Source organism: Myxine glutinosa, chromosome 1 (assembly GCF_964187855.1).
Source record: "Myxine glutinosa chromosome 1, kmMyxGlut1.1, whole genome shotgun sequence".
NCBI classification, from domain to species: domain Eukaryota; kingdom Metazoa; phylum Chordata; class Myxini; order Myxiniformes; family Myxinidae; genus Myxine; species Myxine glutinosa.
In genome coordinates this window covers 70360001-70373149 of record NC_136261.1, presented here as the reverse complement: position 1 = coordinate 70373149, position 13149 = coordinate 70360001, and the positions used below count along the sequence as shown (strand labels likewise).

Here is a 13149-nt window from a genome sequence, read left to right as displayed (position 1 = left end):
GGGACACAAGATTTTGAGGCAAACACAGAGTTGAGGCATTTGGCTTTGTCACGTGCGGTGTCAGCTGTGTCGCCGTTTGAGGTAAGGGAGGGGATGAAAGGGGAACAAACATCAGAAACAGATTTGAGCAGATGCCACCAGGATTTGGAGGAGGGAGACAAGTTTGAGAGTTCAGTCTTGAGAGGAGAGAAGACTATTCGCACAGCATCCTGTCATTTTTAATGAATGGTGAGCTATCGTGTGCTCATTCATTGAACGATCGAAGGATAGAAAATGATGCCCATGACCTACGTGACCAGAAATTTCCAGGACATGCCATGTCGCTACTCCTAGTATATAATCGAGACTCTAGGGTAGCAGATAGGAGACGTCATTTTACCCTTTTTAAGACCCTATTGATACTTTACACCTTACGGATCCTTTAGACGCCAACTACTATTGGAATGTATCCTTTGGACCTTTAGATCCCATATATCCTTTCGACTTAGACCCCGTGAGACACTTTCGACCCTCTAGACCCATTAGATTGCTTGAACTCCTTTACACCTGTCGCCTCTTTTGATTTTTAAAGACCCTTTTAGACCATGGGCCGAGCCCCAAAATTCCTACTTTCCTTAATCTGCAAGAGAGAAGTACTTCATTTGACCTTTAATGATCCTAGAGTATATTTATAAGTATGTCTATTAATGTTCCCATCTTCAAAACATACGTGTATTTGACAGAAATCTGAAGAATGGGACGCTAAAATTCCTCTTGCAGCCGACGATCTCAGGGAAGTGATGACGTCAGCTTAGTTCTTAATTGGCCAATCATAGTGCTTTTAACAGGGGCTCCACCAAAACAAGCCAATCACAGTCATCGTACAGTGGGTGTCGTTGTAACGCAATGTAACAAAGCGAGTAAATCTACGCGTAGTCCGACGCGACATGGAGTGCTGCATGCATTTGGTGGACCAAGCTGCAGACAAACTTATTAGTTTTTCGGATGTTAGCTGGAGAAAATGTCGCGAATGTGTCCATCAGTGGAAGGACTTGAAGACCAGAGAAGGTGCCATTGCTACCAAGGCTATCCAAAGGTTCCATTTGGAGCTCGTGTTGGCGGAAGAACAACTCGATGTTGTCCCTGCTGGCCCTGACCACTCCGTCGGATATCATCGTGCATGTTATATGCGATTTACTGACAAAACAAAGATCGGGAGGGCCAAGAAAAGACAAGAACGAGAAAATCAAGCTAAAGAGTGTAAGTACTGTTTATTGAGAACGAGAGTCCTATTTTGTTTACCTTTTTTAAATTAAATGATTCGGCCCTTTCATCTTCCCCCCAAGTGTACAATAATGGCGACTATTGTCTCACTTATCCCACGTATTACAATTTATGTTAGTTGATAATGATAGTTATGCGATTTGCGGTGATCTCATTTGAGATGTTCAACTTCAATGTCTTCAAGGTAACTGTCTGATTTGAGATGTTCAAACATGAAGAAAGACATTTTTCCCATAGCAACGACCATCACAATGATTTTTTAATATAAAAAAATTCACAGAATTAAATCTTTTATCATTTGGTGAACTGCACAATTACCAGTTTGCTTGACCATTCAATTTTAGTTCTCAAGAAAACGATTAAGAAGTATGAATATCGCCGTTGCTAGGGAAAGGAACGTCCTTAACAACGGGATTTACCTTTTCCTTTGTTTTTAACATTTCTACTTTAATGTGCAAATTTCAAACGTGGGAACATGTAATTTATGTTTAATACACACCTATTTAACATACCTAACACACTTGTAAGTACTTCTCAGGTGTAGATCACGGAACTCAAAAACTAAGCATAATTTTTGGGCTTGGCCCATGGTCTACTGGGATTGGCCCAGCGAACCGTGGCATCGCCTACATCTCGATTATGCCGGGCCTATCAACGGCAGCATGATTCTAATCATCATGGACGCGCACACAAAATGGGTTGATGCCTATGTGACGCGTGGTACTACGTCAGCCATTGCCATCGAAAGACTCAGACGCTGTTTCGCCACTCATGGTCTGCCCAGGATGATCGTGAGTGATAACGGTTCGTGTTTTTCCAGTTCCGAGTTTGCCGAGTTCTCACGTCAGAACGGCATCAAACATAAGTTTGTCAGCCCACATCACCAGGCTTCAAATCGCTTGGCCGAACGATCCGTGGGAATCATCAAATCCGGATTGCGGAAACTTCAGGAGGGAAACCTGGAAACAAAGCTGTCTCGTCTCCTGTTCAAATACCGCATCACGCCACAATCAACAACCGGTGCAGCTCCATCTGAGTTATTGATGAAACGACACTTGACAATCTCAAACCAGACATATCATCAAATGTTTATCAGAGCCAGCGTAATCAAAAGTTGGTGCACGATAAGACGTCCAATAGTCGCTGTATAAACATTGGAGATCCAGTGTTTGCCCGAAATTTTGGTGCAGGTGCGACGTGGCTACCGGGGGACATCATCGAGAAGCCAGGTCCACTGTCCTGCGTGATTCGCCTGCAGGACGGCCGCGAAATTCGTCGTCATCAGGACCACATAACCTATCGTCACTGTCAGTCGATAGAGCCTGTAGCATCGTCACAGTCAGAACAACAGTTCGATCCACCACTGCCAGAGATCGTCGTGGCCGCCCCAGCCGGCTCGGATGCCCCAAAAACCTCTGCGAACGCTACACCCTTCGTGGAGACCAAAGGGATCACCTCGGACTCTGTATCCACTGGTCCACAGCGACCCAAAGGGATCACCTCGGACTCTGTATCCACTGGTCCACAGCGACGCTCAATGCACGAGAGAAAAGCACCCGACAGTTTGAATCTTTGAAGATGTTTTTTTAACATTGACACACACAGGGGCAGAATTATCCCCGTGTCCACTTGCTTTTGTTTGCACACAAATTTTCACATGTTTTTGGAAATGTTTCTTTTGAAATGTCAATTTATGGAAATCTAGCACATATTGCTCTTGGTAATTTTGGACTTTAAGGGGAGGATGTCATGTATGAAGGTGCAAATATTCACCGTTGTATCCGGACACCATGACCGCGGGTTCATTTCCGTTTCCGGAAGTTACGGCCCAGCTCGGATGGTGCTGGGGTGAATCGGGCCTGTATCTGCAGATACAGGTTCCGTATCTGTTCCGGTCCCTCGAGCGACGGGCTTGCTTCGATCTCTTCATGGCATCAAAGTCTGAGTGTTTTCCCGTTCGTGTCTTTGTCAGGTTTCCGCTGGGTATTTTGTTGTGTATGTGTTATTGTGTGCTTCTATTTGGTTTTGTGGTTGTTGCAGATTTGTGTGTGATTTAGTCGTTTTTTTGTTCACGACTCGTGCGCGCCTCGTGCGGCCTGGTCTCTCCCGGTCCCCTCCCCACCCCCCCCCCCGCCCCCCGTCAGTGTTTTGTGAATATGGGTTCTTTCCTTCATAGTATTTGCTTGTTTCTTTGATTTTCTTTTCTCCCCCCTACCTCTCACGAACATCTTATCCTTTGTCCAGCGTTTTTGAAGACAGAACAAAAAACAACTAGAACGGGCACTCGGTAGAGCGCATACCTTCGCCGCAGCTACTGTTCTGTACTTGGCATGGGAGTGTAGGGAACAGAACAACAAAAATACGATTTTGACCTTTTCGTGACCTTGACCTTGACCTTTGACCCGATTGCTCCCAAAATCTAATCAAATGTGTCCCGTATAATAACCAATCATCCCACCAAATTTCATGCAATTCGGTTGAATACTTTTTGAGTTATGCGATTAACATACACACACACACACAGACATACAAATAAATACACAGCGATCAAAACATAACCTTCCGCTTTTGCGAAGGTAATAATAATAATAATTCTATATTAATTATTTCTCTCCTCCCGGACACGTGCTTGTTCGCTCTCCTCCTTGTCTCGACTTGTGCCCCGACCCCTATATCTCGTTTTTCTTCCACCTCTGCTCCTGCTTTCTCAAATCCACGTTCTCACTTAGGGCTTTTCCCAGATTGTTTTTCATGGTTTTGTTTAAATATTATTTAAATATGTTCAAACCGCAGCCGTGATGCTGATGCCGCCCTCCCCCCAACCCCCAGAATTTCCATGTTTTAAACGTTTCACAGTGTGTACCCTGGATTAGAATAGGTACACCGTATCCCTGCGTGTCATAAGAGACGACTAAGAGGGTTGGCGTCAGGAAGGGCATCCGGCCATAAAAGCATTGCCTCAAAAAGAGAACCATGACAATTACAACTACATATGGGCAGGGTACAGCCCGAAGTGGAGATCGGTTTCTGAGGTTTGGGACATGGAATGTAGGGACAATGACAGGGAGATCAGGAGAAGTGGTGGACGTATTGGTCAGAAGAAGAGTGGACATATGTTGTGTGCAAGAGACGAGATGGAAGGGAAGTGGTGTGAGAATGGTGAAGGGTAGGCAGGGACAGAAATACAAGTTTATGTGGCAAGGGTGCCTGGAGGGCGTGAATGGTGTTGGTGTCATGTTTTCTGAGGAGTTTGTAGACAGTGTGGTGAGTGTGACTAGAGTGAGTGATAGGTTGATGATGGTGAAAATGATGATTCGAAAGCTCTTGGTGAACGTCATCTCGGGATATGCTCCGCAGGTTGGCCGAAGTGATGAAGAGAAGGACAAGTTCTGGTGTGCGATAGTGAAGCTAATGGAAAACGTGAAAGATGAGGAAGTTGTTGTGGTAGGAGGAGACCGAAATGGACATGTGGGAAGGAGTATGGATGGTTTTGACAGAGTTCATGGGGGTTACGGATATGGTGTGAGAAATGGAGAAGGTGAAAGGATTTTGGAGTTTGCTGATGGAGCTGATTTGTTGATTTGTAATACTCAGTTCCAGAAAGAGGATAATAAGCTTGTTACATACATGTCAGGTGGGTCGACGCCAACCGTTGACTACCTGATGGTGCGTAGGCGAGATAGGGGGCACCTCCGGGACACAAAGGTGATCCCGCGGGAGGAGGCTGTTTCACAGCACCACTTGGTTGTCTGCGACATAAGGGTGAAAGGTGCGAGGCTGGCTCGGCGGGTGAAGTACCAACCGAGAATGAAGGTATGGAGGTTGAAAGAGGTGACAGTAAGGGAGGCATTAAAAGAGAGGCTGAGTAGGGTCGAGGATGATGTGGTTGAGCTTGAAAGTGGTTGGATGTCAATGAAAGCTAGTCTGTTGGGAGCCGTTGGTGAGGTATGTGGATGGACAAAAGGACCACCGAGGCACTCGGAAACATGGTGGTGGGATGATGAAGTTGGGAAGAGGATTAACGAGAAGAGGAAGAAGTTCAAGGAGTGGCAGAAGGCGAAGGGTACGGGAGCAGAAACAGCAGAGCATGAAAGTTATAAGGCAGCCAAGAAGGCTGCAAAGAAAGAGGTAACAAAGGCGCAGGAGGCATGTAGGAAAATGTTCGGAGAACGCTTGGATTCGGAAGATGGTCAGAAAGCAGTATTCAGGATTGCAAAGCAGATAGCGAAAGCGAGGTGTGATGTGATGGGGGTGGGTTGCTTGAAGGATGAAGTGGGACAAATCGTTGTCGACCAAGATGGAATTAAAGGAAGATGGAAAAGATATATGGAAATTCTGTTGAATACAGAGAATGAATGGGATGGCAACATAGAGAGTAACCCAGTTTTAGGACCGGCAGAGAAGATAACTGAGAAGGAAGTTGAGGAAGCGATAAAAGCAATGAAGGGTAGAAAAGCGGGAGGGCCGACCGGAGTTGTGGGAGATATGTTGGAGGCAGTAGGAAGTTGGGGAGTGAAGAGAATGACAGAGATCTGTATTCTGGTGGTGAAAGAAGGCCGCATTCCAGTGGCTTTTGGAACTGAGTACCCTCGTCCCTCTATACAAGGGGAAAGGTGACTCTCTGGAGTGTGGCTCGTACCGAGCGATAAAGTTATTGGAGCATGGAATGAAGGTATTGGAAAGGGTGTTGGAGATGAGGATAAGGAAGAAAGTGAAGATCCATGAAATGCAGTTTGGATTTATGCCAGGAAGAGGAACGACAGACGCGCTTTTTATTGTGAGGCAGTTGCAGAAGAAGTACATGGAGAAGAGGAAGAAGTTGTTTCTTGGGTTTGTTGATCTGGAGAAAGCATTCGATAGGGTTCCACGCAAAGTATTGACATGGGCATTGAGGAAGTTAGGAGTGGAGGAAAGGTTGATCAGAGTAGTGATGGCAATGTACAAAAGAGCGTGCACAGCTGTAAGGACGAAGGACGGGAACAGTGGTGAGTTTGAGGTGAAGGTGGGAGTGCATCAGGGGTCGGTACTAAGTCCACTACTATTTGTAGCTGTGATGGAGGTGCTGGCTCAGAACGTAAAGGAGGGTTTACCGTGGGATTTGTTGTATGCAGATGATCTGGTGTTGATTGCGGAAAGTATGGATGGACTGAAGGAAAAGATGAACAAGTGGAAGGAATGCATGGAGACAAAAGGTCTGAAGGTGAATATCGGAAAGACGAAGGTGATGGCAAGTGGTAAAGCATGTGGTAAGTTGGAAAGAACTGGGAAGTGGCCCTGTGCTGTGTGCAGGAAGGGTGTCGGAGTGAACTCCATTCAATGTACAATGTGCGCTGAGTGGGTTCATCAAAAATGTAGTGGTCTGAGAGGGTCATTAACCAGTGTGACAGCTACATTCAAGTGTAAGGTGTGCACAGAGGGAGCTGCAGAAGGAGGAAATGTTGAGTTGGATCTTGGAGACGGCGTGAAGCTGGAAGGTGTGAAAACATTTTGCTACCTTGGAGACATGCTGAATGGAGAAGGTGGATCAGACTCGGCAACGGTTGCTAGAGTGAGATGTACATGGAAGAACTTTCGGGAACTGAGTGGCGTGCTGATGATGAGGGGAGTGTCGTTGAAGCTGAAGGGAAAGGTGTATGCTGCATGTGTGAGAAATGTTATGATTTATGGGAGCGAGACATGGGTAATGAACGTCGAGCAGCAGCGAAGGTTGGAAAGGGTGGAAATTCGAATGGTTCGACGGATGTGCGGAGTATCGTTGAGAGAGGGGAAGACAAATGATGAATTGCGAAAGATGATGGGAATAGAGCCTGTGATTGATGCTGTGAAGAGGAACAGGTTGAGATGGTTTGGTCACGTGTTGAGGAAGGATGAAAGTGACTGGTTGAGAAGAGTGATGGAAATGAATGTAGAAGGAAGTAGAGGACGGGGAAGACCGAGAAAGACTTGGCTAAAGATGGTGGAAGAAGAAATGCGGGCAAGGGGGTTAACAAGGAGAGATGCAGAAAATAGGGCAAAATGGAGAATATTGTCATGGGGACCGCAAGGCTAACCCCCGCACTAGTAGGGAAAATGGCCTTTAAAATGCATGTTGTTGTTGTTGTTGTTGTTGTTGTTGTATCTGCAGAGTCAATAAATGTGCAACAATCGATCGTACATGATCTTCTTCAATATATGGAAAGAGGGTTCAGGTTTATGATTTACAGTCTCCATGTTTGCTCGAAGAACTCGTACTGGAGGTTCCTCGCGATGCACGAAATGTGATCTACCTCTTTTATTTCCACGAATGAAATCGCTGGTGATTGGTCCATTTTACAGCGTTACACATTGTTAATCACAGACATTTTAACACGTGTCACAGCCTCATCCATGTGTTTCAAGATGACAACGCTCAACATAAAAAAGAATTTATTTTTTCAAAAGGTTTCAACAAGCTGTTTATCAGTGTGATGTTAAAATGCCATTTTACACAAATTGCCTCTTGGAAAATCAACCTGACAGACATAAACTGACAATGAACAAACAGTTGGACCACATGCAGACATAAAGTAAGGGAATTAGAAATAGGAACAGAGAGGAGAGAGAGGAGAGAGAGAGGAGAGAGGAGAGAGAGAGAGAGAGGAGAGAGAGAGGAGAGAGAGAGGAGAGAGAGAGAGAGAGAGAGAGAGGAGAGAGGAGAGAGAGAGAGAGAGAGAGAGAGAGAGGAGAGAGAGCGAGAGGAGAGAGAGGAGAGAGAGGAGAGAGAGGAGAGAGAGGAGAGAGAGAGAGAGAGAGAGAGAGGAGAGAGAGAGAGGAGAGAGAGGAGAGAGAGAGGAGAGAGAGAGAGATGAGAGAGGAGAGAGAGAGAGAGAGAGAGAGAGAGAGGAGAGAGGAGAGAGAGAGAGAGGAGAGAGAGGAGAGAGAGAGAGAGAGAGAGGAGAGAGAGAGAGGAGAGAGAGGAGAGAGAGAGGAGAGAGAGAGAGAAAGAGAAAGAGAAAGGAAGGAAACAGTGTAACCTGCAAGTAACAGATGATGTACACTGTTTGTTCGGTAAGGTCAATGGAGAATGACATGATATGGTGGTGCACTGTGTGGATGGAATCCTGGAAAGAAAAGAAAGGTACAATGGAACAGTCTCAGGAAGACAATTGCAGAAATAGGAGTTTGGGGGGAAAGGAACAAAAACGTGGATGTGTGCCCCAAGACTTGATTTTGGGAGTTGAACCATGAACAGGTAATGGAAGAACTCGTGAATCCTGGAATTACTTGGGAAGGTCGAGGGCTGAGAAACCACAGAGAGCGAGACCAGAGGAAGAAGTTTGAAAATGAAAAATAATATTTTATATCTTTATATTGATTAGATTATACAAGCAAAGCTTTCATCATTGGTTGCACAAAATTCCAAAGCTCAATCTTTACTCGACATCACATTACATGACAGACATAGGCAGGTATCAACTATTCAGTTGCAAAACACCTTGGAAGGTGTATCAGAAACGAGTTAGTAAACACGGGATGGGATGGTCCTTGTGCCTCAGCTCAGGACTATGAACTTCATCATGTTCTAGAAATATTTCAATAACGAAGTTAAATTGGTTGATGGAGCGACAGCAGGTGAGCGGAGCACGTGTTCCTGGGCTGCATAAAATCATCATCAGGTACGGATCCGGTCATTTTAAACTTTCACATGTCATGTTGTGTGTTTCATTTCATCTATTTATTCCTCGACTTCCTCTGGTTCTTTCCTGTTGAACAAAACAACACAAGTCGGATCGTGTTAGGCCTGGTTTATATTGACCAATAAACATATGATACATAACCTGGTGTGTGTTATTATATTCCCATCTCACAAAATACTGAAGGTGTAATATTTCATTTAAACGGCTGGCAGGATGACCTGGAGGTACGCACACTCGTCTCTAAGCTTAGCAGCCTGGGTTCGAATCCCGAACCAACTATAAACCATCATCCTGGTGCTTCACAGGTCGTGTGATTCATCAATGTGTGTGCCATCCCCCGTATACATGTGAAACTGGCATCCAGTGTGCTGGCATTAGTTGGTGAACGTTAAACATCCCACAGTGTCCTCGGCGAAGAGTGAAGGAAATATCCATTAAAAGTGTTTAAACCAGTTATCCAGTCAAAGTCCATATCATGCACAAGGATTCGTTCCTACCTTTCTTCTTGAGCAGGTGCCAAATCAAGAGTGATGAAACAATGGCCAACAGCAGCACATATGCAATGAATATCCAAATGAATATCATACAATCCTGAATGCCTTGATCTGTGGAACAAAACACCAGGGAATAGAAACACAATCTCCAATCTATAACTGTATAATGTGCATTATATTTATATAAAATCATATTTTAAAACAACATTCATTAAAAAATTAAAAATACTCGCATCAAGATCCAGATTCAAATCTTCACCAAAATTGAACTAATTCTTCATCATCACAAACCCGCCCTCTCCACCAAGTTTCGTCCGAATCCGTCCACAACTTTTTGAAATAACTTTTTCATAAACAAACAGACAAAGAACTAAACAGACAGGAGTGAAAATATAAGCTCCACCCACCCTCCGTCGCGGAGGTAAAAACAAAGATGTGCACAAGAAATTTCATCTTTACGCATATTAAGGTCAGATAATACAACCTGCAGAACCGAGAACTTCCCTGGTAGATGGATTGGACGTGGTGGATGGATGGTGAGTGCAAAGGGGATGCGGGTGGATGGGAGGTGTCGTGGCTCAAAATATCAGATCCATTTCAGATCATGGGGGCTCCCGGGGGGGGGGGGGGGTTACCCCTGAAACTTCGGATGTCGCCTCTTTCCTTATTTCCCAACCGATTGCTCTGATTTCCTATACAAATCTTCCACTTGATGTTCCCCAGGATCACTCGGGCTTACATCCTCCGATTCTGGATCGTGGGGGTTTCCAATGACGGCGGAGGGGAAGATTCGTTGTTCTTTTCAACGATAAATATCTTCTAAGAAAGATTCATGTTTTTGTTTGTCCTTTTACACTCAATTGGCCCCGCCCCCCAAAAACTCAATTTTATTACCCACGTGACCCGCTACGACAGAGGGAATGTGTTCGCTGCGGGTAGTTTTTATTATGATTTTGACTATCAGAGGATTCGTGATCAGAAAAATCTTTGTCATATTCACTTTCTGACGAGTCTGAAGCGAGTTGTTCTGAAACCATCGTCTGTTTTTTGTTTTTTACTTAAAAAAAATTTTTTTTGTTACAAAATCTAAATAATCACATTAATTATTTTCGTCTGTGTCTGTGGTTGCAGATGTGTGGCCCGGTCTGGAATAGGTACACCGTCTACCTGCGTGTCATGAGAGGTGACTAAGCGGTTGGAGTCAGGAAGGGCATCCGGCCATAAAAACATTACCTCGTAAAGGGAACCATGATGATCGTCGTGGGACCCGCAAGGCAAACCCCGCTCCAGCAGGGAAAAATGGCCTTAGAAAGGGAATTATTTGGGTCTTTGTTTGTTGACCTTTAAGAACCAATTGACCCTTCAACTCCTGCTACCCCTTTGGACTCTAACTACTGTTGAGACCTTTCGGACCCATAAGACCCTAATCGACCCGTTCACCTCTTCGACCCTGAAAGGGACACAATTATGACGATTTTAGAAGAAATATGTTGAAGAAGAAGATACCTCTGACCCATTCGCACAAAAACAACTTGGGAGAAGAATCAGCCGGATCATTCAAATCGGACAATTTTCACTGGCAGTATGCAAATGAGCTACTTCCGTCTATTCTCGTGACGTCATGGGTGCACAGCTCAATTGAGGAACACCTGCGAACGTGTTAAAAGTTATTCCCACAACATTCCGATGTTCGAAGCTTTTAACTGTTCCCATCGTGGAGAAATTTGCCCACAGAGTCGTTTTTTGCATCCCTGACCCACGAAAAGATCGTCAACGCTTTGCTTTGTGGTTGAAACCGAGAAACAACCAAATTCAGCATCAAAACATTTGTTCATTCAAAACACGTGTTGTTTGGGAAGACCACTTCGAGCCGTCAGCATTCGTACCTGATCAACAGGTGATCTTTACCTGAGAAACAAACCTTGGCAAATTGCTGAAACACGATTTCGTTCCGACACTTTTCAGCCACAAATCCTACACATTGCCCACATCACGGCCCTCTCCGGTTCGGACACATAATGCTTAAATACAAAGACAAGTGAGACATTCTATTTTAACTCTTCTATCAATAATATTATACTGTGTAACTTCGTCAATGTCGCTAGTTGTGTCGTGAAAGTCCACTCGTAATCGTTGAGGAGGAAATAGAGGTTCCCATGTACCCCCCCCCCCACCCCTAAAACTAAATTCAAAAATGATTTTTAGCACCCCTAGGATATCCACTTCAAGAAATTTGATGTTACCAGCGGGAAAAAATGTCCCACGGGGTCCTAATTAGTATATTTCCAAGATGGCTGCCGTCCGCATCCGTGAAAACGCTAAGTTTCATGTCAGTAACTAATGAGCCGATTATGATGACGTTGGTGTGGATATAATGGTTTTCTGAGGTGCTGAATCGATTTCCGAGGTTTTCAAAACGATTTCGAGGTCAAGGTCACATGATTCAGGGAAAGGTCAAGGTCATTTTGTTAAGAAATCGCTTCATTTTAATTTTTTCATCTCCTGCCAAACTATAATGTACACACTACTCCACGTACTATTCAGTGAGTATAACAGAGGTACTATATGAAGGTGGGTGGGAGCTTTCATAAATCTCTCAATTCAATGATGATTTTGAATTTCGATTTGTACAAAATATTTCAAATACGCCCTTTTTCGCTGGTAGATTCGTGTGTATTGGTCATCAGGAAAGATTGCAGTCAATATTCGTTTACATCACGAGTGTTTTTAACATTGTATTTTGTTATATTAATGCTGTAGTACCAGGACCCTACTGCAAAGCCGCAATGAGCCGGCGAAGCCAAAGCCTCTTGCCACTATTTTACCCATCACTATGGCATCAGTAGGTTAGGTAGTTGGTAGTAGGTAGGTGTCGGAGGTACCGTACCTAGTTCAAAATGACACCATTTGCATTCTGGATGAGATTAAAGTTTATAAAATTTCCTTCTTGATTAATTCGGTGAATTCCGTCTCAACTTCGGATATTTCCGGCCGTGAAAAACTATCCCCTACGGCCGCGAGATTTCTAAAAAATAATTCTTCGTCAATTTTTGAATATTTGACGCCGTTTTCAGCCTCCGAAACGCGGTACCGGTAATAAGCTTTTTTGAAATATTTTTTCAAATGCTCGAATCTCATTGGTTCCGGTGTTTGGTGATGATTTTCGTTGAAGATAACCAAGGGCCCGTGCGGGCCCGGGGAACGCGGTTGGTCTTAAAGTATTTTAATTACAAATTAGAGGTGCATAAGATTGTGAATCAGAAAAAGACAGGTGAAACAAACTCCTATTGAACTTTTTCTCAAATCTTTATGCATACTTCCGCATCCGCAAGATGGCGGCCTCCATGGAGCGATTTGGTTTTTGAAATATTTTTTCAAATGCTCGAATCTCATTGGTTCCGGTGTTTGGTGATGATTTTCGTTGAAGATAATCAAGGGCCCTTGTGGGCCCGGGGAACGAGGTTGGTCTTAAAGTATTTTAATTACAAATTAGAGGTGCATAAGATTGTGAATCAGAAAAAGACAGGTGAAACAAACTCCTATTGAACTTTTTCTCAAATCTTTATGCATACTTCCGCATCGGCAAGATGGCGGCGTCAATGGAGAGATTTGGTTTTTGAAATATTTTTTCAAATGCTCGAATCTCATTGGTTCCGGTGTTTGGTGACGATTTTCGTTGAAGATAACCAAGGGCCCGTGCGGGCCCGGGGAACGCGGTTGGTCTTAAAGTATTTTAA

The 13149-nt window shown here is 44.3% G+C and overlaps 1 protein-coding gene across 2 annotated transcripts in view; it reads right to left on the bottom strand.

Annotated features, from left to right (window-relative positions):
• Nucleotides 1-13149, bottom strand: part of LOC144890896 (T-cell surface glycoprotein CD4-like) — a 39105-nt gene that overhangs the window by 8271 nt on the left and 17685 nt on the right. Inside the window, exons 6-7 of one of the 2 annotated variants that reach the window (XM_078772795.1) lie at nucleotides 9416-9523; nucleotides 8201-8984 (exon numbers count right to left, since the gene is read on the bottom strand). In XM_078772795.1, coding sequence (XP_078628921.1) covers nucleotides 8953-8984; nucleotides 9416-9523 — 140 coding nt within the window. In that variant the 3' untranslated portion in view covers nucleotides 8201-8952. Of the gene's footprint in view, nucleotides 1-8200; nucleotides 8985-9415; nucleotides 9524-13149 lie in introns of those variants that run through there. The other variant, XM_078772791.1, reaches the window with a different exon arrangement.